The sequence below is a fragment of the Pteropus vampyrus genome, unplaced genomic scaffold, assembly GCF_000151845.1.
Source record: "Pteropus vampyrus isolate Shadow unplaced genomic scaffold, Pvam_2.0 Scaffold166, whole genome shotgun sequence".
Classification (NCBI taxonomy): Eukaryota; Metazoa; Chordata; class Mammalia; order Chiroptera; family Pteropodidae; genus Pteropus; species Pteropus vampyrus.
In genome coordinates this window covers 391,240-418,324 of record NW_011888947.1, presented here as the reverse complement: position 1 = coordinate 418,324, position 27,085 = coordinate 391,240, and the positions used below count along the sequence as shown (strand labels likewise).

Below are 27,085 nucleotides of genomic sequence, written 5' to 3'. Positions count from 1 at the left end.
AGAATCTGGGGAGCTGAGGTGGCGACGTGGCCAGGATCCTAACGGGCCACGGACTGGTACCAGCCCATGGCCCGGGGGTTGGGGACCCCTGCTTTGGAGGATGGCTAAATGTTCTCCAAAACTGCAGTCCAGCTGTAGGAACAAACGCCATTTTCGGAGTTTGCTTCCACATGAAACTTCAACATGGAAATGCCTGAGATAGAAAGGTACAAACACATTCTTAAACCTCAGAGAAGCAAGCAGCCCCACTGGGGACAGACTGAGGTGTGGACACGAGCTTGCTATGGGCAAGCTGGGTGCAGTGGGCCCAGGTCAGGGCATTTGGGGAACAGAGAACAGGACAGGGCAAGAGCAGCAGACGCGCACACCTACCTCACTTCTGTCTGCCCCACCACTGCTTAAGACACAAACACCTCACTGTGCGCTGGGGCCATGGGCTCGCGTCCCATGCCTTGCACATCTGTCATCAGTCTGTGCACACCCTCTCCTGCTGCCCTTCCCTTCATGTTTGTGCCACACGTGGACGCAGGTATCCAGCTGTGCTGCCACTGCTTAGTGACATGGTTAACAGCAGCAGTCCAAACCCATAAAGGACAGGATGCCCCAAGAAATGGTTGAGACTGGTCTTGGCTGGACCCCTGCTCTCCTCCACCCTGCTGGCAGCATCCGCCTTGGCAATTCATCCACATCCGCTAGGAAGGGCAGACAGGCACCAAGGCTGCTTCCTTAGAGGTAGCCAAGGCATACCCAAGGCAGGCACGAGGAGTTCCAGTCCCTTAAAACTAGTGTATTCGTATCGCAAGAGCACTTACACGCCCAAGGAGGTCTCTTGAGAACCCCAATGTTATCAATTCCAACGGGGCAGACACGCCATGCACCCACTGACCTTCCATGAATGACGCCTACACCATACTACACACTATACGGGCCTGTGACAGGCAGGAAGTGAGTCAGGAGGGCCACCCTGTGTGGGCTTCCAAACATCGGAAAAGGTCAGCGAGAAGACAGCGTGAGGCCCAAGAGGAAGGAGTCAGCTCTGTGGGCCAGCACCGCGCATGCTCCCTCCAGGCTCCTACAGCACCCCTGACCCAGGACCCAGGGTTTTCCCACTGGGCCTCTGGGTGAGCCTGCCCCTTGGCGTGGTCACTGCCGCCATCAGAGCTGCCCTCTGCCCTCACCTGGCCCTCACGCTCTTCAGTGCCCAACCGCTGATGTGCCAGTGCCTCCCCAACACTGAGCCAAACCTGACAAGGTTCTCCAGCTGGACCTGCTTATTTGCACCATTCACCGTTTCCAAAGAAATGCCATCGGGTGTAGCCTGAATGAAATAAAACCAACGCACCCTCACCGTTCACGTGAGCAGTGTGTGAAACTTTTCTTCACTCTAGACATGAAACCACTAACCCTGATGTAGATGCTTTTCTGTGAATGAACTCTAACATAAATCAGTCTCGATCTGCATTTTTCTTTTCCCATTTTTCTTTTTTCTGGTGCGTGTAAACTGTTTGCTAATACTCTTTGATCATTTTGTGCATTGACAAAAGGGAATGTTGACTATGTTCTGATTTTTCTTATTGATGAAGCAACTAAAACATTACCTCGGCCTTTCTCTTTTCTTTCAGCTGGAAAAATAGCGTGGTTACTTACAAAATGAAAATAAAATAATTTTCTTTAATGAATGTAGCTGTTTAAATCATACCATTACTATATACTTCACTGTCTGAAGACAAAGGACGCTGTTGAGACTGAAGAAAAATTTTGCTCCTCTTAGAAATAAACACTGTCGTTGGAAACTTTAGATAACCTGTATCATCTCACAAATTTGTGCCTTTACTGCAAGTTCCTTCTATCGATAAAATGTCAAGATGGATAATTGCAACTCATGGAACCAAACTTATGTTATCCGACAGTGTCCCTCTGTCATATCAGGAGGATCTTATTACTGTTTTGAGCAGGAACGCTCTGTGAACACAAATCTGAAACGTGCCCCCCACCTTTCCGTGCCAGCATTTCCTGTGATTAGACAGTCTGCTAGTCCACCATCTCGGGGCCCGGATTCCTCACCGTTTACTGAGTGCCTGAGGCCGCCTACCCTGCCCAGTGCTCTCTCCTCTCTGCCAGCTAAGGACCTCAAGGACCTCCCTGTGTTGTTTTCCCAAACCTATTTTAATTTTCTTACACTTCAACATCTATGTTTCTCATGGGAGAGTTACTAAGTATATCTTTCTTTCCCTTAGAGTTGCTGCTCTACCTCAGAATCCTTCCCTGATACATTGTGGTCTTTCCAGGCTCAGCTCCAAGGGCAAGACCCCATTCCCCACACACCGAGTCCCACAGTCCCCACAAATGGCTCCTACGCTCAATGTGCCCATCTTCAGCCCTAAAGCAACAGCTTCCATGGTGGCTCCTCAGCCTCCTATGGCTTATGTCCAGTGGGGGGCTCAAAGGGACTATTGAGATTGGGACAAGGTAAACAATAGGCTTAAACTGTAGTTGTGGGGGGAGCTCTGGTCATCTTGGCCCCACTATATGTGGCCACCAGCTGTTCTGGTCAGTGCCTTAGCTCCCCACTGGACACCATGGTCAGACTCCTGGTGACCAGGCCCAGCCAAAGCTCTCTTGCAAAACAAAAATGAAAATGGCTACGTAGGTCTATATTTGGGAGCTATCTGGGCCAATGAGATGAGACTGGACTCTGGTGATCAACCGCCTGTACACAGCTTGCTTCTTGATTTAAAACGCCTGGGAAAACAGTAGTTACTGTTTCTTCAGTGCACATGGAACTAAGCAATAGATAGCAGGTGGATTTCACACTGGAGCTAGAGCTGATCGCTTTCCTTCATGCTAGGGAACAACTGTTCCCTCCCTGCCATAGTCCTCTGACACAATCAACACTTGTGTCACCTTCTCATTGCAACACGCTTAGGGGACTTCTGAGTGTGAATTTCATTTGCTACCCTTACCTGAGCCAGCTCCAAACTCTAGAGAGCTCCCCTCTCTCACCCCAAGTGAGACAACCCTGAAGAAGCTAATTCACTGGCAGGCCCATCCAGTATCTGGTCCCTCAATGTACTTCTATTGTCACCTAGCCACTGACTTCCTGCTTGCACCAACTTGGTAAAAAAATCAGATGTCAAACTGCAATGAACACCACTGTCACACTTTTAAAGAATCAACACTTTGAATGATGAATACTTCTAAGCTTACTTAGTAGTTCCCTTGATTTTTACTCCGTTCAACTCAATCTCAAGAAAGCCATTGCCTTGGGCTAACCCCTTCGAGTTCCTCTTACTACAGCCTGACCCAGACAGCAGCTCTGTAGCTCACGGGAAGTGCGGAGATCAAAGAACTCGTCATGCTCAAAACCCCACAGAACCCTCCAAGGAGCTGTGTCGAGGTGTCTACAGGGCTGATGTGGCCAGTTAATGGGCATCAGTAAAAGGGCAAAACCCATCGAGCAGGTGGGGACTAAGTGGGGCTTAGCAACAACAACTAGCAAACCAAGGACATCAAGACAGGATACGCCTTCACAGGGCCCCTTGCTGACCTGAATGTGACCATCTCCCAGCTGTTCTGGGTCCAGCAACACAGAGGGCTTCATACAGGCCACGCGTGGTGGTGGCCGTCCGGGCACCCAGAAGATTCAGTTCAGCAAACCAGTCACTGATAGAAAGGCAGCAGGGCATTGGCTGCTGCTCCTAGGGGACCACATGGTCCGGTATCATCGGGGTCCCTAACCCCTGGGCCATGGACTGATACTAGTCCATGGCCTGGTAGGAGGTAGTGAGTGGCAGACAAGCAAGGGAAGCTTCAGCAGTATCTGCAGCCGCTCCACGGCACTAGTATCACCACCTCGGCACCACCGCAGATCATCAGGCATTAGATTCTCATAGAAGCATGAACCCTGTTGTGAACTGCGCATGAGAGGGAGCTAGGTTATGCGTGTTCCTTATGAGAATCTGATGCCTGATGATCTGAGGTGGAGCTGAAGCGGTGATGCTAGCTGGGAAGCAGCTGCAAATACAGATTAACATTAGCAGAGGGGTCTGACTGCACACAAACCATAATAAATCAATTGCTTGTAGACTCATCAAAACCCTATCAGTGAGTGGCAAGTGATAATTAAGCTGCCTCTGGTGGCAGGCTTTAGAGTGGCAAGTGAGTTGATGTGCTTCAATTTACAGCTGCATCTGGTGGCAGGCTTTAAGTCAGAATCCAACACTTATTTCAGTCCTCGCGTGGTCCACCCATTATTTTATTTACCACTTCCATCCTCTCTCTTGCACTGCACATTTGTCTGTTTTGGTAAGCCCACAAGCTAACCCTAGCCAAAATGAGTGAAAAACAAACGTCACTGGAGAGATTCTTTGAAAGGGGGAAAGATCCAGTGATGAGACAGCAGAAGACACTAAGATAGCCAACAAAAAGAAGGCTGCATTTAAAAGGAAATGCCAATGGAACACAAATGCAATGTTCATTGCAACAGGTGATTCACATTCTCCAAGCTCGCTTTGTACAATATGTGGTGACCAACTATCCAGTGAAGCCATACCACCTTCGAACCGTCGCCACATGGAGACTAAGCACCCCGCATTAAAAGACAAGACTTTGGAGTTTTTCAAAAGAAAAAAAAAAAAAACGTGAACATAAAGAACAGAAGCACTTACTGAAGGCCACCACTTCATCAGATGTGTCTGCACCGAGAGCATCATTCTTGGAGGCTAACCGCATTGCTGAAGCTAAGAAGCCCTTTACTACTGGCGAAGAGTTGATACCATCTGCTGCTAAGGACGTTTGTCGTGAACTTTTAGGAGAAGCTGCAGTTCAAAAGTGGGCACGTGTTCCTCTTTTGGCTAGCACCACTACACGAACTGATGAAATAGCAGAGGATATTGAGGCATAATTGTTAGAAAGAATCAGTGAGTCACTGTGGTTCGCAATCCAGGTTGACGAGTCTACTGATATTGACAACAAGGCAACAATGCTTGTTTTTGTGTGATACATTTCTCAGGAGGATGTGCATGAGGATATGTGCACTTCTGTTGCCACCCAACACCACAGCTGCAGAACTATTCAAGTCTTTGAATGATTACGTATCAGGAAAACTGAATTGGTACTTTTGTGTCAGTATATGCACGGACAGAGCGGCTGCCATGACTGGACAGCTTTCTGGTTTCACTAATCAGGTCAAAGAGGTCACTTCTGAATGTGAGTCTACACACTGTGTCATCCATAGAGAAATGCTGGCTAGCCAAAAAATGTCACCTGAACTTAACATTTTGCAAGATGTGATTAAAAATATGAACCACATTAAAGGACATGCCCTTAACTCACGTCTGTTCACACAGCTCTGTGAGGAGATGGACACAGAGCACACGTTTTCTCTTACACACGGAAGTGAGATGGCTTTCTAAAGGTTGATCGCCGGCCAGAGTTTTTGAGTTATGAGAGCCGCTCCAGAGATTTGTTTTAGAAGAACAGTCACCACTGGCAGCACATCTCAGGGACAAAGAATGGGTCGCAAAACTTGCTTGTGTGACGTATTCAACTTACTTAACCAGCTCAATCTGCCACTTGAGGGGAAAATAACAACTGTGTTCAACTCGGCAGATAAAGCGGCTGCATTCAAAGCCAAACTGGAGTTATGGGGGCGACAAGTGAACATTGGGATTTTTGACATGCTTCAAACATTAGCAGAGATTTTGAAACAGACTGAGCCAGGGCCTTCTTTCTCCCGGCTGGTGCATAATCACCTGTCTCAGCTTTCAAAAGAGTCTGAGCATCACTTCCCAACCACAAAAGACCCCTGAATTGGGAAGGGATGGATCTGCAACCCATCTGTAAATAAGCCAGGTGAATCGAATTTGTGCTAAAAGAGGATCAACTGCTTGAGATCAGAAATGACGATGGCCTTAAAAGTATGTTTGAGAAAACTTCAAAGCTCCATACATTCTGGATTAAAGTCAAGGCAGAATATCCTGAGATTGCCACAAAAGCACTAAGAAAAGCCTCCTTCCATTTCCAAAATCTTATCTTTGTGAAGCAGAGCTTTCTGCAGTGACAGCAACCAGACCGAGATTACGAAGTAGACTGGACGTAAGCAACACACTTCGCGTGTCACTGTCTCCCATCACCCCCAGATGACCATCTAGTTGCAGGAAAACAAGCTCAGGGCTCCCACTGATTCTGCATTATGGTGAGCTGTATAATTATTTTGTTATATGTTACAATGTAATAATAGAAATAAAGTGCACAAGGAATGTAATGCGCTTGAATCATCCCAAAACCATACCCACATGTCCCTGGTCTGTGGAAAAATTATCTTCTACTAAACCAGTCCCTGGTGCCAAAAAGACTGGAGACCACTGCTGTGTCACATTTCTACCTCCCCGGCTGCTGGACATTGAAGGCACACTGTTACTGGTGTTTTAATCACAGCAATTAAACAGCAGAGGCAGCTCCTCTTCTGGAAACTTGTTTATTTAATCCTCTTGGGTTCTGAGCAGCCTCTTTACTCAAACTGCATCTTTAGCAACAGCTAAAGATTGGACGTGACAGCAAAACAGATACTTGTTTGTACAAGAAGTTTCTTCTTCGGGGGATTGTTATTTCTCTTTCAACTTAGTTGATTAAAAATGATCTTCTTCCTTCAAGTCTCATTTAGTTATAGGCTGCTCCGTAAGAAAAATGGCCTCTGATAACAACTACATTGGAGCTGACAACATCTTCCAATTATTTCCTCCCAAAACTGCAGCAAAGTCTTAGCAGCTACACAACTGAGCCTGGTGTGCTCACACCACAGGAACAGATAGAGGGCCCTGAGGGACCGCCGTGCGGTTCCCGTGGGCCAGCTGTGGCGTTCACTCTGGCTTTTTGGCCCTGCCATAGGAGCTTCTGGCTGGACTCCACCTATGTCAGAAAAAGACCTAGACTGTCCTAGCATCCAAGGGAAGTGCCTCAAATAAGAGGCCAACACTAGAGGGCCTCACCCTCCTACCCAACATGGCCCATGCCAACCAGGCAGGCCGTGTGCTACCTGACATCTGCCTGGCCTCTCCCTGATGACCAGGGCTCCCGTGGGCACTGCCAGGCACCACACCGAGAGGGAGGCTCCGGTGGGCAGATGTGGCGGGCAGGCTACTGCAAGCGGAGAGCTTATTTCTGGTCAGCATGCGAGAGTTCATTTCCCCTCTGGGTCCTGCTACAGAGCAAGGTCACACCTGTCAGAGCTGCTGGGGGTCGAGCACTATGAGAAGATAAAGACGAGGTGGACCAAGGCACTACTGCTGGGGCACATTGGCCCCTGTCCTTCCACTGAAGACTTACCAGACCCATGCCCTGCTCTGCTGGAGGGAGGCATTCCCACAAGGTAAAGAGCGCAGCCCTGCAGGCTCGGTACAGTTGATCCCTCAGAGCCCAGAGCACAGCTGAGTGGCAGAGAAGGAGCGGGACCGCCCAGCCAATGGCTACTTTATTTTACAGATAATAAGGAAACACTTACAGGCAGTAGGAGTGCTGCTCCTGAAAATTTTTTAAAATCAAAGAGACAATCTCTAGGCTGATGACGTGCAGCCAGTCAGAACATCTGTCTCCTACTTTTACAGAAAGAAAACCCCTACGAAGCACAGAGTCCAATTTTATCAGAAGAGAAACATGCTTCCTGTGGGCGCTTCATATTCAAAGTGCTGCCAGTTGTGTGGGTGACCTTGCCCCTGGCCTGGCCCTGCCCAGGCAAAGAGGCCCCACTAGGACCGCGGTGCACACAGGGCCACAAAGAACACAACCTTTGCTGCGGCTTCGTTCCAAGTCCGATTTATTTTAAATCGCAATGGTGACGCTGAGGAAAGACAACCTCATTGAGGTTGTCTTTAACTTCTGGCCCAGCCTGGCAGCTCACGCTGAGTCATCAAAGAAAGTTTTTGCCATGGCGTGGGCTACCTTCAGTACTCTCTTCTCCTTGGCGTCAGGCCCAGCGTCATCCCGGGCAAGCCTGACCCAGTACTGCTCAGTCCTGGGCAGGTAGTCTGTGAACTGCTCGCCAGGCATCACCAATGGGTGCTGTGGCTCTTTAGTGGGGAAGAAGAAAGAAACATGTTCAGCTGAGGAAGGGGCCTGGGTCAGGCAGTGTAGGAGGCCACCCGCTCGCGGCCCGATGGAGTAAACATGTGAACACCTGAATTTACAGACATGACACCATGAGGCCATTCTTCACTTTATCAGAGAAACCACGACACTACTCAAATAGCAAGCTGCTCTAACATACTCCAGATACAAATATTTAAAAAACAAAAACAAAAAACTTAAGCTCACCTCCAGAACACATCTACAAAGCAAAATCAAATTTTAATACACTCACCTCCATCCTCCTCGCCACTGTCCTCGCCACTGTCCTCATCTTCCTCTCCGCCCTCAGCACCCTCGCCCACATCGCTGTCCTCCTCTGAGTCAGTCTCCAGCCACTCCTGAGTTTCTTTAGAGCAAAATGAACATTCATAGAGTGTCAGTGCACCCAGAGCCAGGGGAACCGAGACCGGAATCTCCTAAGGATCCCATCTTCCCACTAAAGAAACAGGACATGAAAGCGAGGGCCCTGCACGCAGCACGTCTGGATGCTCATGGAAAACACATTGTTCTCCCTAGATCTTAGCAGAGATGGTGAGAGTGAGATCGGTAAAACCAGAAAACCCGTCTCAGAGGACCCTCCCACTGCCCAGCTCTAACATCGCTTCACTAGAGACAGGAACAAATCTCACACCAGCTGTTTCGTACCTTTCCCTAAATGTGTGGATTTTATTTTTAGTCTCAGATCTTAAAGAAATGAGCAGTGACTTAAATCTATTGGCAGCCTGTGGTACAATGTGAAAGTGACAACCGAAGGAACACAGTAGCTTGGATCAGAGAGCAAACGAGGCCCAGAGGTTCAGAAAGTCACGGACTGGAGAGGGAGCTGCCCGGTCTGCTCGTGTGCACACAGCAGGCTGCTGACAACGGGAAGAACTCACAGGTAAAATCTGCTTTACAACTATGTATCTATGAGCAGCACCTGGACAGGTCTGAGGTTCACACGAATGGTGCCAGGGTGAGTCCCCCTCTCCTCAGCTCCTGGAGCAGGATGGGTGTGCACAGGAGGCGCCTCCACCCTGTGCCCAGGGCCTGCCCTCACGTGAACAGCCAGCACCAAGAACACACAGCCCATCAACACAGGGTGGATGTGGGTGGCACTTGGGGGCAGATGCAATGAAGATGATTTCAGAGTTCGTACCCCAACCTGAGGAGGTGCTTACACCATCTCAGCTCACCTGGATCCGCCTCTACCAGGGCTGTCCATTCATCCATCTTGTGCAGGTCGAGGCAGTACAAGTCGCTGAGGGTGACCTGGCGGTCACCAGCCTCAAACATGCCACCGTAGAGGTAGAGGCGGCCATGCTTCACAGTCAGCATGGCGTTGGAGCGGGGGCTCGGCTCCACCACAGGGCTGCCCGCCTCCTCAGGGCTATCGTCCTCATCCGACTGTGGCTGCCCAACCGGGCCTGGGGCACTGAGCACCTGTTTAATGGTGACCACGGTCCCGTCCTCTGCGACCACCTCTCTGACCACCTCTAGGGGTGCCAGGGTGCTGGGCCCCCCACACTCCGGCTTGTCAGCACCCAAGGGCTCCGCTTTTGGTCCCCGCCTGCGCTTCCTCTTTTCTGACTTGGGTCCCTGTTGACAGAAAGCAGGGCAGTTCACTTTAACGGCAGACAGAGGGTGATGAGCAGGGGTGACCTGGGCATTCCAGAGTGCACAAGGAGCACCACCCACCTCAAGTGCTGGGCAAAAAGCTGGAGGGTCACACCCCTGATCCACCTGCTGGGGTCGCCCCTCAGAGACCACACAGCCTCTGCCCAGTGTCACTCCTCAAAGAAGGTGGAAAACGGTGACAAGCCCAGAAACGAACTCTCACCTGATGCTCAGCAGAGGCGTGAGGGCCCTTCAACCAGAGCTGAGCCTCTGCCACAAAAAGCACCCACCCTCTCTGTGCCTCGGGCCCTGTTCCTGAGGGCATGACCTGACCTCATCAGCCATCGAGAAATGAAGCCCTTGGGGGTCCCCACTGCTGGGACGGCACCCACTTTATGCCTCTCTGGGACTAGTGCCACAAAAGGGTGGAGGTCACCAGTTCCCTGTTTACAGTGATGGTAAAGAAAGTGACATGCTCAAAGAGCCACACAGACAGAGGGTCCTGGGAGCCTGGGTGTCTCAACACCTGGCCTGGAAGGCAGAACCAGCTGACGTGACAAAGGTGAGAGCCAGGTGCCCTGCATTAGGCCGCATGCTTGGCACACAATGTATTGTGACAATCACTTCAGAACCCGACTCTTCAGCTGTCCTGCAAACCAGCGGTTCTTGATGGCATCATAAAAGTGCAGGTCATTGAGGAAGTCACCCTCCAGGCTCTCCTCCTCTTCCTCATCACAGACACCTCCGAAAAGCAGTGTCTGATGGTTTGGGGCCATAGCCACTGAAAAGCCGGACCTGGGAATAGGCTTGGCACCTGAAGGGTTAATCCGAGTCCAAATCCATCTGCCTGTCACAAGAGAGCAGAAGATGGTGTAAAAGGAAGGGAAGGAGGGGTACCAAGACCCAGCCAAGGGGCACAAGTGTCCCCAGTTGCCCTAGTGACTAGGATAGATGAAAAAATTGCAAGACTATAGGTAAAAGAATACCACGTTCACTCATTTTGCTCCCTCTGCAGAAAAAACACAGTTCAACACGCTCTCCCCCGATCCCCCCAACCCAGTTTAATCCTCCTTAAATTTCAGTTTGCATTGGACTACCTTTTCCACAAATGCTCCAAACACTGCAGTCTAGGGACACTTTCCAGCTGTGAATGGAGGCAGTGATGAGACAGAGGCATGGAGGTGGAGGTGGGCATGCCCGGTGATGGGAGAAGCCACGTTGCACCCCAGCCTCCGTAAAGACCCTCACTCCATCTTCCCTTCCTCCTGAGTGGACTGCACGGTCATGGCTGCATGCCCACAGGCCCTCCTGGAGGCCACCCCACTTTATGTTCTTCCTTCTGGCTTGTGCCTAATTTCCATGGTCACCCTCAAAAGTTAACCTAGCGTGAAACATGGAGGGAAGTTTTCCACCATGTATAGGAAAAAAAAAACACTAAGATTTTTTTCCTTTAATGAACATTAAAAAAAAACTTAGCAGAAGCATCAAATGGCAAACATTCTATTGAGTCCTGCCCAATGCCATCCACCAGTGCACAGCGCAGGTGTAACTCTGGCACACCCAAAGTAGGCCATGAGATCAGTTCACTACCACCAGCATTTTAATGCTTTGAGGAACTAGAAAAGAATACATGTCAGAGTGCCCTGCATATAGCCAGGTGAGACACACTTGTATGACATGCACACGAGCGTACACAAGCTCATGACCCACCATGTCCTTCTCATTGGGGGCCAAGGGCCTGATGGCCAGGACACAGGGGGCAGCACGCAGGCTTGGGGTCCCACTGCCTGGAATGTAGTCCAGCTTTCAAGTTCAAGTCCACTGATGTGTAAACTGAGCAAGTTACTGCATGGCTCTAAACTTGAGTTCCCGCTTGGAAACGCAGATGGCATCGGTCGTGCAATGCAGTGTGGCTGGCACCTGAGAAGTGCCTGGGCAGGAACATTTCTGAAGCCTTGGCTTGACGAATTTTAGAGCAGGAAAGAGGTAAAGGTATTTTTCGCAGTAACCCCTCATTTTACAGACGAGAGATCTCACAGGGAGGTGAAAGAACTTGCGGGAGGTCACAAAACAGACCCAGATCAGACCGGACCCCCTGGGTCTAGTCCAGGCCTCTCATTGCAAGACCTGCATCATGCAAATCAACCACAACCTTGCTTTTTGTAAAGGAGCTTTAAAAAGTGAACATTAGGGATGTCGACCCCATAATAAGCATTCCAGAAGTTTATATCCTAACATCAGTCACCTGCTCTTAAGAAGATAAATGACTAGAAAGCTGTGGCTCCCGCTCTCTACAAAAAGAGTTCAAGGACTGACAGTGTTTTCAAGCCAGTCCGTCCTGAACTCCCCCAAAGAGTGAACACTTCCCAGCTGCTTCTGTTGTGCAGACAGGCAGACACTTTGGGTTATTTATGGAGTGTCAGCCTGGCCTGCTCAGGGGTGAGGAGGGCTTGCCCACAGCTCCATGCACGAGGCTGACCACCAAGCCCACGTCCACAAGAGCAACTGGGCTTCCGTTTCTCTGTCCTGCCTTTTGCAGCAACATGCAGACCACCCACAGATCCATCTCTCTCACAGTGCAATACCTTCTTTTCCTTCCTCAGACTTCAGCAGGAACATATCAGAATGCTGGGTGCCTTTGTCCACATCTTTCTTGACTCTCTGCAAACGGAAAGGGGGAGCTGTGTGAGAACTAGCCAGGTGTCACCTACAACACCCAGGCATAACCCCTAAGCTTGTGCTCTTATTTCTTGTGGAGATGACTCTAGAGCTGTGCCTTTTAGACCAGCCACAAAGAAAAGCTGAAATATGACAGTTTTATTTTTGATCTCATCTAAACAGATTTAACAAAAGTTTTGGTATGACTTATTAAATATAGATTTTAAATTTTAAAAATCTGCCATACTAACAACCACAACCATGCTAGGAACACTTCAGTGTTCTCGCTAGAACTTCTTGTGGCCTCTGCAGCGATCCTAATTTAGGTGAACAGGGGCTCTACTGGAGACCACTGCGGGACCACTAATGATATCACAACATAGCCATCCTTCATTTTCAGTCCCTGTGTATCTTCAGTTCACACCATCTTTAAAATCATCTTACTCAGGCTTCGCTGCAAGGATCGAATTAATGCTCCAAACAGAAGCCAGCCACTACCCATGTAGAAAGTTTTCTGAGCTTCTAAAACAAGCCTAAGTTTCTGAACCCTGAGTCTTCAGCTTCAAATCAGCGTTATTAACCAGCTGGACCAGACAGCTCATTCTCCACAGCAACATCCTCCAGGCCTCATGCCACAGCTGTTACCCAAACACTAAAAGTATCTATAAAGTCACTCAGCAAAATGTCATCCTGGGTGGAAGGATTTCAATAAATCTTAACTTTGTCTTCGTATTTATTCTGTAAATTGCCTGTTTTTAATAAACATTTAATTTCAGAATAGTTTTACATTTGCAGAAAAATTCAGAAGATTGTACCAAAGGTTCCCATGTCCCTTTACCCAGTTTCCCCTACAGTTAGCATTTTGGTGTAACACATTTGTTACAACTAATGAATCCCTATTACTACAAATTACTATTAACTGAAGTCCTCAGTTGATTCAATTTCTTTAGCTTTCCTTCAATGTCCTTTTCGTTTAGTTGTCATGAATACTTAGGCTCCTCTGGGCTATGACAATTTATCAGAGTTGTCTTGTTTTTGATGACCTTGACAGTTTTGAGGAGTGGTAGTCGGGGGTTTTGCAGGATGACTCTCTATGGGGATTTGCCTAATGTTTTTCCTCATGATGGGACATGCCAAGGGTATACACTGTCATCATGACTTATCACTACTGACGCTGACCTCGATCACCTGAGAGGTGTGTCAGGTTTCTCCACTGTCAAGTTACCACCCCCACACTCCCAATTTTCCACACTGTACTTTTCAGAAGGACATCACTGAGAAGCCCCCACTTTTAAAGAGAGGCGTCAAGCTCCATCTCCTGGAGGATGCAGTGTCTACACAATTTCTGTGGAATTCTGCATAGGTGGTTTGTCTCTTCTCCCTGATTTATCTATTCAACCATTTGTTTATAATCGTATGGATTCATGGTTATTTGTTATACTTTGGGCTATAATCCAATACCACTTCTCTTACTTTGTTGCTCGAGTGGTTCCAGCTTTGGCCACTGGGAACTCTCAGTTGGCTCCTGTGTCCCTTTGACACAACCCATCAATGTGAATTTCTTATAAATGCTTCCTTAGGATCTGGCATTACAAGATACTCCATATTCATCTTGTATATTTCTTGCCCCAGTCTTAGAACTGGCCATTTCTCCAAGGAGCCCTGGCTCCTTTTACTAGAAATGGCATTAGAAACCAAGATCTGGGCACTCAGTGTGCTCACTGCTTCTGGGTGTTTCCAGGTCTGCTCAGCTGACAGAGCCCAGAAATATATATGCATAATTCTTTTTAACAATGAGTATGTATTGTGTTTACAATAAGGGGGGAAAAAGCCATTCTCCTTTGGAAAATAAAACAATCCAATTGTCCATGAATTGGGCATGTGATCTGAATATCCTAAAACCAAGGAGGTTTGACATGTGTCATGTGTGGGGAGCCGTTGGAATCTCAGGAAATGAACACTGGTGCATGCCTCTGGTTTTCCTTATGGAAATATGTGCACAATTCAAGTGATGCAACTTCTGCATGTTACACAGTTATTAAGACTAGGTATTCTTCTCTTTTTCTAGGTTAACACAGAGGAAATGACAACTGCTTCCACGCCTACCCTTCCAGACCCAAAGACTCAGCATTTATAGGAACTAAATTCACACCTAGATACCTTGCCTGCTGAGGGGACACTGAAAGAATTCAGTGACATCTCTACTTGCTGTTAGAAACTCAGATCACAGCTGTGCTCCTGCCAACTTCTCTCCTGGCCTCCTTGTCATCACTGCACCCGCCAGCATTAACTGTGCTATTTTGCTGACCGCCATGATTTCTTCTTAGAACCAATAGGCTAAGAGGGAATCTTTTATGCCATAACGTTGAAATATGTCCCCTTCCAGGCCTTGTGAGCCTGAACCCCTCCTAAGAAGGGCTACTTGCTTACTTGGGGACCATGGCTTTTGCAGAGCAACAAGCCAGGAAGAGCTCTGGCTGGGGGACAAGGATGCCACACCCTTCTGAGTAGAGTCGACTAGTTAACGGGTCTGCGTGCCCCAACAGTTTTCTATCTCCTCCTTTATAAACAGTTTCTTTGCTTGAATTGTTGTGACTTTCCCCAGCATCTAATCTCCTTGCCCTCGAACTGTGGGGGTGGAGGGGGCTGCCTTGTATTATTATTTTGGATCACCTGTGCCACAGATTCTTTCTAGTAATACATATCACACTGGCTTTAAATTCAGTTAGTCTTTTCACTGGATTCAATTGTACTAAAAGAGGAAACAGAATTTGCATGGGTCTTTGAGGATGCCAAACTTCTGTCTAGGGAACTGAAGTTCTGAAAGGGTCCGGCTTTTCTCTAAGGATGAGCTGCCTCCTTTAAGCAGCTCAGGAGACTGATGTTAATGCCACACAGCAGTAGCCCGGGTATGCACTCTACAGAGAATTTATTCTTCCACCCATGAATTTCTGTCTAATATAGTATTAATAGAATCCAAAGACATCTGAGAGAGAGATGTGAATCAAGTGTTACAAAATTAAGTTGAAAAATTCAATGGTCTCCGAAATTATTTAGGCTGTCTGAGACCCCAGAGCCCAGCACTGGGCTGCAAACATCACCATCCCATCCTCCTGCCCAGCCCCGTCCGGGACCATCTCCCTGCAGCCCACACACAAGCTCTGTACTCGTGCCCTTGAACCAGCAGTGCCCACTCCTTCAATCTAAGGCTCAGAGATAGACACCTTTCCACTGTTGTGAAAGCAGACACCTCAGGCCACCCCAGACTCCTGCTTTCAGTATAGTCCGGTCCCGGGAAAAGGTGGCACCAGCTCTGAGGTGAGCACAGGCCCTGCACTGCAGAGAACCGGACTTGCTCAACAGCACTCTGAGGAGCCCTTACTTCTTGTGCCTGTTCTTTGGAGCAGCCCCACATTTATCCCCAAAGGACAGGGGGAAATTCTATAGAAAGCAGTTGCAACCTAGTCAAAATTCAAACAAAATGAAATGCTCTGAAAGGGAGAAGTTATCTTTAAGTTACCTGCTTTTCCAGGGCCAATTAAAGCAGCCTCACAACACATCCAATCCAGGGACTGCAAGCACAGAAAGCCCTGTCCTGAGAGCTGAGAAACAGCAACACGACTGACAGCAAGACCAGGAGGCCACCATCAGCCAGGTGGTTCCACTCTACAGATGATTGACAGAAACAACCCCAAACTGCACATGAGCTTGAGACATCCTCCCAGACAGGTGGAGATGAGCAACAGCAGTTCCCCCCTCCATGGTTTCACTTTCCCCAATTTCTATTACCCATGGCCAACCACAAATATTAAATGTTCCCTAAATAAACAATTCATAAGTTTTAAATTGGACGTCATTGTGAATAGCACGATGAAACCTCACGCTGTCCTACCTGGGACGTGAATCATCTCTTTGTCCAATGTATCCACGCTGTATATTCTACCAGCCCGTTGGTCATTTAGTAGCCATCCTGGTTGTCAAACTGACTGTCAATGTGTCACAGTGCTCTCATATTACTTAATAACGGCCTCAAAGAGATAGAGTAGTGATACTGGCAATTCAGATATGCCAAAGAGAACCCATAAAGTGATCCTTTTAAGTGAAAAGGTAAAAGGTCTTGACTTAATAAAAACATTGTATGCCGAGGTTGCTAAGACCTACAGTTAAGAATGAATCTTCTACCCATGAAATTGTGAAGAAAAAAGAAATCTGTGCTACTTTTGCTGTCGCACCTCAAACTGCAAAAGTTATGGCCACCGCACATGATAAGTGCCTATTTAAGATGGAAAAGGCATTAAGTTTGCGAGTGGAAGACACAAACGGAAACATGTTGCAGTGGATGATGATGTGTTGTGCCACAAAGCACTGAGCCTATAGGAAAACTTCAGTGAGGGATCCCCTGAAATGAGCAACACGAAGCCATTTACTCTAAGTAAGGAATAGTTATATCAAAGATTTGGGAATAGCTTTGGATTGAAAAATATAAAAATTGCTGGAGAGAAAATATTCACATAACTTTTATTACAGTACATTGTTAGAACTGTTCTGTTTTATTATTAGTTATTGTTGTTAATCTCTTACTGTGCTTAATTTATAAATTAAATTCTATCATAGGCATGTATGTACGTATAGGAGAAAACTGTGTATCTAAGGTTCAGTACTATCTGTGGTTTCAGGCATCCACTTGAAGACCTGGACCGAATCACCCAGACATAAGGGGCGATACTGTACTTTAAAACATGTCATAAATCCCTCTTGGCTTATGTGTCCAGAGCAGTGGAGACAGCAAGCCTCCTTTAACCTGCCAACATTACTGACCAGCTTCTAGTCAACCTCAACACCTTGGCCAAAGGGAAGTCGGCTTTATAAATAAGTTATCGAAATCTTGTCCTGGTTCCCCCAGATTTACAACAGCAATAATTTTTCAAAACCAGGCACAGTGATGTCAGCAGCTGGACCATTTGTGAAACACATAAGCCACTAAGAGGATATTCCTTCCAATGCTTCATGATTTAAGACCCTACTGGTGCAGGCTACCGTGAAGATGGTCCACGATATTTTCACTGGACAATGCACTAGGCGTGTTGTCAGATCACTATGTATGTTACTCAGCAACCCTCCTGTACCAGGTGGTGACGCCAAGCAGGAAGGAGCACTTCGCCCACCTCCCACCCAGGATCTTCCCTGTGAAGGACGTTCTAATTGGAACTTGAGAAGACTGCTACCTCAGTTATTCCATACAGTCCACCACCTACTTAGACTAACCACTTAATATTCCACAGCATCCACGACTCAAAACCTTCTCTAATTCTGATAAATCCCCCATGAATCCAAACAGACAAGCTTTTCACTGCAATTCAAATGCTACAAGTCTGGAGTAAGTGAACCTGGATTATCCACCTGGGCTGTGTGGCAGGACAGAGAAAAATAAGTGTTGAGAATTATGCACTATTCTGAGTAGAGTGGCATCAACTTAACAAAGTTTCGCTGTTTAGCTTCCCATTTTACTCCATGAAGCATCTGCTGTGATAAAGCACTGGATCTGGGTACAGCTTTTGGCCATACCAGCCTATTTCTAAGAGCCTTCCCAACTGTCAAACATCTAGCTGAAGATAGGCAAGTCACAAAAAAACTCATAAGACTCTCTCTTTCCAGAACAAAGGCTGACCGCTCACTAGGGTGGGTAGGGTATGGAAGGTGGACACAGGACACCTTCCTGCTGACGGGTAGCTCCTTGCCTCAGTTGTCCTTACCATCCCACAGGCGAACTGCTCAGCCACCAAGTCAAATGGCCCATTTCATTGGAGGGAAATGAGAATTAAAACCACATGAGGGAGGGGGGAAGTAGATGGGGTAAAGGGGGTCAAACATGTGGTGACAGAAAGAAATCTAACTATGGGAGGTGAACACACAGTATAAGTGTGTATGTGTGTGTGTATGCCTTACTGTTAAAGTGTATAGCTGAAACTTACTGGATTTCGTTAACCAATGTCACCATAAAAAAATTAATTTAAAAAAAAGCAACATCATATATCGTGGGGATGTCAGCCAAAGGGGATACACACACACACACACACACACACACACACACACACACACACACACACACACACACACACACACTATGGTACACGTCCACCAAAAAGGCTGAAAATAAAGTGTGTGACACCATCACGCACTTGCAAGGATGTGAAGCGGTTTTGTTGCAACTACTTTGGGAAAGGGTATGAGAGTTTCTTATTAAATTAAGCTACACCCCTCTGTGGCCCAGCAGAGATATCAAAATGTACAGCCACAGAATAACTTGCACAAGAATGCTCACAGCAGATTTATTCATAATAAAAACTGGAAACAGCCCAGGTGTCCACCAATAAAAAAATGCACAAACTGTGGTCTGTTATATAATGATTACTACTCAGCATGAAGAAGCAGTGAATGTGCAATGTGGATAAATCTCAAAACACTGAGTGAAAGTAGGTTTCCTCTAAAAGCACATATCGTATGACTATGCCTATCTGAAGTTCCAGAATAGGCACATCAAATATATGGCAGAACCAGGGCCCTGGGGCCCTCAGGTGCATGCATCTACCGAAACCAGCAAATGCACACTCAAAACGTGTGTGCTTCACCACAGGTATTTTTACATTAAAAACTAAGCACTGAACTCAATTCAATGATACACTCGTTCAAGTATTCAAAGGGAAGTGTAAAGACGTCTCTGCACTTTTCTCTGAAATACATCAAAAGACAATGGGTAGAGTGAGTGGGCTCACTGTGTGGAGGACATTCGCTGTAAGCCAGTGGGAGACCCTCTGGGGAAGGCGCACTGAGAGATGTGCACAAGCACGTTCATGTCAGCACTGCCTGCAGATGAGAAAAGAAAAGGCCCACTGGCAGAAGAAAGAGAAACAAGTCGTGGTATATTCTACAGTGGAACATCATTCACTGTTAGTTTCTGAGGCTTAGGAATCCAAATCCCCACATACAGAATCATTCATATTGCAGTGTTTTCAAGGCGTGTGGATTAGAACGTAATAGACTTGTAACATGGCTGGAGCAAATTAACAGCATCTCTATTTCTAATTCATTTACATGAAACTAATGTGTAATCTTATTTAGAAGTTTTCATCATTGGTGAAACTGAAAAGGGAACAGATGGAAGTTACTGTTATTTTCCTACACACTACGTCTTACCTGTTTTGAGTAGCCCCCGTAGATGACGATGCTGCCCTGGGGAGTGACGGACATTTGGCAGCCCGATCTGGGTGTGGGCCCAGTCCCTAACGGGGACAGCTTGCTCCACGTGAATGTGTCCAGGTTAAAGGCATACACGTCATTGTAATAGATGTAATCTCTAATTATAACAAAGTCACACAAACAAAAAGACAGTGATGTTAAAAAGCGAAACTGATTTAAATTAAAGGTAAGTTTTCCACCATTGTTATTAAGTTATCAGGTCAATTAAAGTTTAAATTCACATAACAGGACTGGAGCATATGTGAGTTTGCATTTGAAAACAGAAATAATGCTAGCTCATTAGAAGCACAGCAATTTGCCTGGATCTAAAAGCCTTTTTAATCAGAGTTATACTGTATTTCCCGACATTGTTTATAATCACAATCTTGCACATAATTACATTATGTTACTGTATGTGTAATTTTAAGCTCAACAATGAATTATAGATCTAGGTGAATACTCAGGATGGAGATATTTACAACTTGGCCAGGGCTGTGAAAAGACCCTGGACTGGGTGGCAAGATGGGGCCAAGAAATCCTGAAACTGAAAGATGCCAGAAGCAAATCCTTTGACTCCATTAGCACAGGCAACAGCAAAGAGAATATGGTTGAGGTGTTCCAGGAGGCCCTACAGCCCTGCCCTACTTAATGCTCCTGGAACTTAAGTGACAAAGGACTCAAAATGCAGAAGAAGCTTTGAGAAGGGAGCCCCATGTACAGGGAGAGCAGCAGCTCTGCCCGAGTCACAGAGAAAATGCTGTATTCTGATGTCCCCATTCTATGGATGGCCACAGGCCATGCTGAGAGACCGAGGGTCAGAATTACAACAAAAGATTAACAGATGCTATCCAAAACGAAGAGTAGAAATGATTTTTAAAAGAAAAAAAACAAAACAAACAAACAAACAAAACCATGGAAGTAGCAAGTAGCTCCGCCCAGTGTAAAGGGATTTATTTTTTTTACACTGCGTTCTAAAAATCCCAGCCTAGGGCTCCACAGCAGAAGGATCACTGTGCAAGACTGGTCGGCTCACCTACACTCTCGAATGCTGTGCAAAGGACGGCGTTGTGAAACAAAACAAGTCGTCTTGTGAAAAATAAACAATGTGAACTTTCTGACTGGCACCATGACCAAATGCACCCTTCTGCGAGAGCAGGATTTTGTACTTTTGAACTGAGGAATGGGAATGCTCATGGTTTTTAACGGACTTCACTGCATTCCACTGTTTCCTCAGATTTCACTGCATATTTTCAGTAGAATAATTTTATTCTGCACATAAAATAGCTACTATTATTTGGTTTTTAAAAGTCAAACTTATTTGTTTCATACAGATGGTGACTACACATATGTTATCTTCGTTTTTTTCTGTTTGTTTCTGTATGTTTAAAATACTTCATAAACAATCATTTTTTAAACAGGATAACAGATGACAAGAGCTTTGAAATAGTTCTGATTTGAGATGGCTGCATATTATAACCATTGTAAAACTTGATTCACTTTATAACCTGTGAGTGCCAGGAGAGGCTGTGTTGATCTTACACCTTGTGCTGCACACAGTAGGTGCTGAATTAATATACTGACGAACTTATGAATCCCCATGTCTGTGACAAAACTCCTTAGGTATACATTTTAAAAATAGCCCAGGCTCTCTTATCCAAAACAGAAACAACCAACCAAACACCTGCACATCATGAGGGTGGACCAGGAGCAGAGAGTCGGGATGGGGACAGAAGAATAAAACATGGGACCAACTGAAAATCGGCAACCTATGGTTGAGGACAAGTTCTACTACTTATGAGTTATCCTGGTTTTTCATCTTTAATTTGAGATAATAACCTGCTCTATCAATAGCTTGGTCTTTAAGAGAAGGTGTAAAAACCACTTGATCAACTGGATGACAAGACATAAAATTAAAGCATTATTGCACCCAAGTTACACCTTTAAGGATACAAAATCGTTCCTTGTTTAATTTGAATTATACTTTTAAAATCCCCTCTAAAAGTATGTAAGAATTTATATCCCCTTTTATCAATAAAAATATTCTTTATTCATGAAAACTCAAGCTTTAATTGAGCCAAAGCTACACAATATCTCAAATATCACAATCTAAAATGGGGGAATGGGAAACAAACACAGCACTCACTACTCCTCCCTCTCCAAATGCCTCCTCCTTCACATGTGCGTGAGGATTTGTTTTTATGAACCAGTAATTATCAGAAAAAAATCTGTGCAAATGGATCCATAATGTGACAAAAATGTGAGTGGGGCCACCACAATTATAAATTGATAACTATGTTATTTTTTAGAGGAGAGAGGAGAATGGAAAATGAGGCACTTAGAGAGAAAGACATCCATCTTTGACACAGTCAAGGTCAGAAGAAAAGCACTGCAAAAATGGCCTTTATCAGGCGTTACAATAGTCTAGATGTTTTACCCAAAATGTTATGTAGTATGATGGCACAGAAATATTACTAACCTGTTCACCATATATCTTGTTTATCTGGACCAAACTAAGGACCCTCAAGAGAGTATCTGTACAGATGACAGACTTAAAAAAATCAGGGACCCTGCTGGGCTAGCCTGGAAACCCATTGTGGCTTGTAGCTTTGTAACTGTGACACAGGAGAACTGGAGACCCCTCTTCATACACCACTGCAGAATGCGAACTATTGCTGCGTTCCCTCAGCACGAGGAATTTTTCATTCTAGCCTAGTGTCTTTCAAAGTGGAGTCCCCTGGCCTACAGAGTCATCGTCACCTGCAAACTTGCAGAAATGCAGATTCTAAGGCTCCACCCCAGACCTGCTGAGTCAGAAACCTGAGATGCAGCTCAGCCACCAGAGTTTTAATAATCCTTCCAAGGGGATTCTGCACCAGGTTCAAGTTTGAGAATCCTGTGTTAGATAGGGCCGGCCACATCATCTGCAGGGCTCAGTGCATAATAAAAATGGCCTGTTCAATAATTAAGAATTTCAAGACAGTGACAGCAGAACATTAAACCAAGCTCAGGCCCTCCTGAGTTCGGGGCCCTGTATGGCTACTTGAGCTGCATGCCCACGAAGCTGGTCCTGGTTTTAGGAGATGGGCAAAATTTTCCACGTGTATTCAGAATGGTTCTTCCCATAAAAAGTCCAATCCCTACTGCTCCAGGAAAGAAAGATCTTCCTGCTATTGGCACCAACCTTGTACTCTCATGAAAGCCACCGAAAAGGATTAATTGTCTCTTCCAGGCTACCATCCGATGTCCGCTTCGACCTGAAGGACCCCCTGGTGATCTAAAAGTAAAAAAAAAAAAAAAAAGACCACTTTTTAGGTCAATTTCTGTTTTGTAAACAGTGAGCACTATTCAATTTAAACAGAAACTTTTGCAGACCTCAACAAACTCCTTCAAGTTTGAAAACATGGACTCTAATACTAAAAGGTTTTCGTTAATAGAGAGATATATTTATGATGTGTTATTTCCTTATAACCAAATCTATAATGAAAGTAAGAAACAAACCTAGCAAACTACTAGGAACACATTTCTGAAAAGAAGAGCCTCCAGCAGGTGCTTCAGCAGGTATTCCAGAAGACAGCATATCATAGGAGATGACATGCATGTATTGTCCCTGAAGACCTTGCAGTGGGACAAGATGCAGAGGTGGAAAGCAGTGATATTAATGATCTTGACTCAGTGTAGGCCTAAGCTAATGTGTGTGTTTGTGTCTTAGTTTTTAATAAAGTTTAAAAAGTTAAAAAAATTTTTTAAATAGATAAAAATTTATACAGCTGTACAATGTATTTGTGTTTTAAGCCAACTGTTACCACGAAAGGGTCAAAAAGTTAAAATTTAAGTTTATAAAGTAAAAGTTACAGTAAACTAATGCTGATTTATTACTGAAGAAATTTTTTTAATAAATTTAGTGTAGCCTAAGTGTATAGTGTTTACAAGTCTACAGTAGTGTACGATAATGTCCTAGGCCTTCACATTCACTCACCACTTACTCACTGACTCACCCAAAGAAACTTCTAGTCCTTTAAGCTCCATTCATGTTAAGTGCCCTATACAGGTATACCGTTTTTTATCTTTTACATTGTATTTTTACTGTATCTTTTCAATGTACACAAATTCCATTGTGTTTCAATTGCCTACAGTATTCAGTAGAGTGACATGCTGTACAGGTCTGTAGCCTAGGAGCAATAGGCTATACCACATAGCCTAGGTTATGTTGTAGGCTGTACCATCTAGGTTTATATAGTGCTCTCTATAATGTTTATACAATAACAAAAATCGCCTAATGACATACTTCTCCGAACATATCCCATCATTAACAATGCATGACTGCAGACATGCCTTGTAAATGTTAAAAGAAGTCCTTAGAGAAAAGGAAAATCATATAGAGCAGAAACTCAGATCACATAAAGAACACTGAAAAAGGTAAAATAAAAACTTTCATTTTTCTTAATTGATGAAACAGATAAGTTTGTTTAAAATAAGAGCAACAATGTATTTTATTACGTAAGCTTTTATACACATACGTACACACATATGTTTATATATAAGTGAAATGAATGACAAAAATAATACAAGAAATGGGTAAGGAACTAGGATTATTTTGTTATTATAAGGTATTCACATTACTCATGAAGTGGTATAGTGTTATTTGAAAGTAAATTTGGATTAGTTGTAAACGTACATTGCAAACTCTAGGGCAACCACTAAAAAAAGAAGTATAACTGATATGCTAAGAAAGAACAGAAAATAGAAGCATATAAAATGTTCAATTAAAACCTCGAAAGGCAAAAAAAAGAGTGAAAGACAAACACAGGAACAAAGATCAAGGGCAACAAAAACAGTAATGACTATGGTAGAAATTAATCAAACTATATCAATAATCACTTTGAATGTCAAGTCTAAATGCACCAATTAAAAGCCAGAGATTGCTAGAGTGGATTGAAACACAAGAGCCAACTATATGTTGTCTACAAGAAACCCACTTTAAGGATACATGTAGATTAGAAGTAAATATATCGTGCTAACACTAATCAAAGGAAAGTAAGAATAGCTAAATTCATTTCAGACAGAGCAGACTTCAAAGCACAGAAAGTTATCAGGAATTTTTAAAAGGCATTACCTAATTATAAAGGAGTCAATTCTTTGAAAAGACATAACATTTCTTAAGATGTATGCACCTAACAACTATGTAAGGCAAAAACTAATAGACTAGCAAGGAGAAATAGATAAATTCACTATCATAGTTGGAGAAATCAATGCCCCTTTCTCAAAAATAGACAGATACAGCAGGCAGAAATCAGTAATGACAAGAGTTGAACTCAACAACATCTTCAGTCAATTGGATATAATTGACATCTATAGACTACTTCATCTACCAACAGCAGAATATACATTTTTTCAAGCTCACATTAAAAAAAAAAGTCACCAAGACAGACCATATTCTGGGTCAAAAAGCATATACAACGAATTTAAAAGAATAAAAATCACACAATGTCTGTTTTCAGACCACAATAGAATTAACTAGAAATCAGTAACAGAAAGAGAACTAAAAAATCCTAAACTACATAGAGATGAAACAACATACTTCTAAAAAACACATAGGTCAAAAAAGAAATTTTAAAATATTTTTAACTAAATGAAAATACAACTTATCAAAATTTGTGGGATGCAGGGGAGGCAATACTTAGATGGAAATTTAAAGAACTGAATGTGCATATTATAAATGAAGAAAGACGTAAAATCAACGATCTAAATTTCCACCTCAGGGAACTGGGAAAAAAAATGAGGAAATTAAACCCAAAGTAAGCAGACTAAATAAATAATAAGAATTAGAGCAGAAATTAATGAAACTGAAAACTGGAAATCAATAGAGAAAATCAACAAAACCAAAAGCGGGTTCTTCGAAAAGATAGATAAAACTGATAAGCCTCTAGTCAAGCTAATAAAAAAGAGGACACAAATGACTAATATTAGAAATGAAAGTGGAAACATCACTACAGATCCATAGAAATTAAAAGGACAATAAAGGAATACTATGAACTCTACGCCTACAAATTTGATTATGCAGAGGAAATGGACCGATTCCTCAAAAGACATAATTTGTCAAAACTCACATAAGAAGAAATACACAATCTGAATAGGTCTATATCCTTAATTAAAGAAACTGAATCAATAATTAATAACCTTCCAAAACGGAAAGCACTAGGCTCACCCAGATGGGTTTGTTGGTGAATTCTACTGAACATTTTAGGAAGAAATTACAACGATTCTCTATAATCTCTTCCAGAAGATAGCTTCTATCCTCTATCGAGCATAGAGTATAATACCAAAATCAGACAAAGACATCGTAAGAAGACTACAGACCAGTATCTTTCATGAACACAGAGGCAAAAATCCTTAACAAAATACTAACAAATTGAATCCAAAAAGTATAAAAATGTGACTAAGTGGGATTTATACAGGGTATACCAAGTCTGGTTCAACACTCAAAAATCAATTAACGTAATCCATCACATCAACAGAAAAATTACAACATCATATCAATAGATTCAGAAAAAGCATTTGACAAAATCTAATACCCATTCATGATAAAAACTCTCTTAATAAACTAAAAATAGAGGGGAACCTTCTGAACTTGATAAAGATCTACAAGAAAACCTACAGCTAATACCACACTTAATGAGAAACTCAAGGCTTTCCCATTAAGATCAGGTACAAGGCAAGGATGTCCCCTTCTCACCACTCCTTTTCAACACCATGTTGAAAGTCCTTGCTGATGCAATAAAGCAAGAAAAGCAAATAAAAGTTATACATATTGGGAAGGAAGATGTAGAACTGCCTTTATTAGCAAATGACATGATCATTTATGTAGAAAATCCAAAAGAAATGACAAGAAAACCTGCAAAGCTGTAGGTCAATTTACAGAAGTCAACTGTTTTCCAACAATGAACAAGTGAAATTTGAAATTAAAACAATACTATTTACATTAGCACCCTAAAAATAAAAACAAGTATAAATCTAACAAAATGTGTACAAGATCTCTATGGGGAAAAGTACAAAATTCCAAAGAACAAAATCAAAGAACTAATAAATGGGGGATGGTCTATATTCATAGATAGGAAGACATTATTGTCAAAATGTCAGTTCTTCCAAACTTGATTTATAAATTCAATGTAACTCCCATCAAAATCCCAGCAAACTACTTTATGGCTATCAACATACTGATTCTAAAGTTTATATGGAGAGGCAAAAGACCCAGAATAGCCAATACAATATTAAAGGAGAAGAACAAAGTGCAAGGACTAATGCTATCTGAGCTCAAGACTTACTATAAAGCTACCGTAATCGAGACCGTGTGGTGTTGGTGAAAGAATAAACAAATAGATCAATAGAACAGAACAGACAGCACGAAAATAGACCCCCATAAATACAGTCGGATGATTTTTGACAAAGAAGCAAAAATTGTGCCTTCGACAAA

General features: G+C 44.1%; 1 protein-coding gene and 1 long non-coding RNA gene across 3 annotated transcripts in view; both read right to left on the bottom strand.

Moving 5' to 3' along the window:
- Positions 1-7,796: 7,796 nt before the first annotated feature.
- KLHDC4 (kelch domain containing 4) overlaps positions 7,797-27,085 on the bottom strand; it is a 46,252-nt gene continuing 26,963 nt past the window's right edge. For both annotated transcript variants that reach the window (XM_023536654.1, XM_023536655.1), the window contains 7 exons: positions 22,796-22,888; positions 19,573-19,732; positions 12,306-12,381; positions 10,361-10,567; positions 9,300-9,704; positions 8,357-8,470; positions 7,797-8,066 (listed from right to left, as the gene is read on the bottom strand). In XM_023536654.1, the coding sequence (XP_023392422.1) occupies positions 7,894-8,066; positions 8,357-8,470; positions 9,300-9,704; positions 10,361-10,567; positions 12,306-12,381; positions 19,573-19,732; positions 22,796-22,888 (1,228 nt within the window). In that variant the 3' untranslated portion in view covers positions 7,797-7,893. The remainder of the gene's footprint in view (positions 8,067-8,356; positions 8,471-9,299; positions 9,705-10,360; positions 10,568-12,305; positions 12,382-19,572; positions 19,733-22,795; positions 22,889-27,085) is intronic.
- On the bottom strand, positions 13,350-19,550 carry LOC111745812. Its single transcript, XR_002782798.1, has 2 exons — positions 19,152-19,550; positions 13,350-15,950 (listed from the first exon to the last, which is right to left on the bottom strand). It is a non-coding gene; the product is annotated as an uncharacterized LOC111745812 (long non-coding RNA).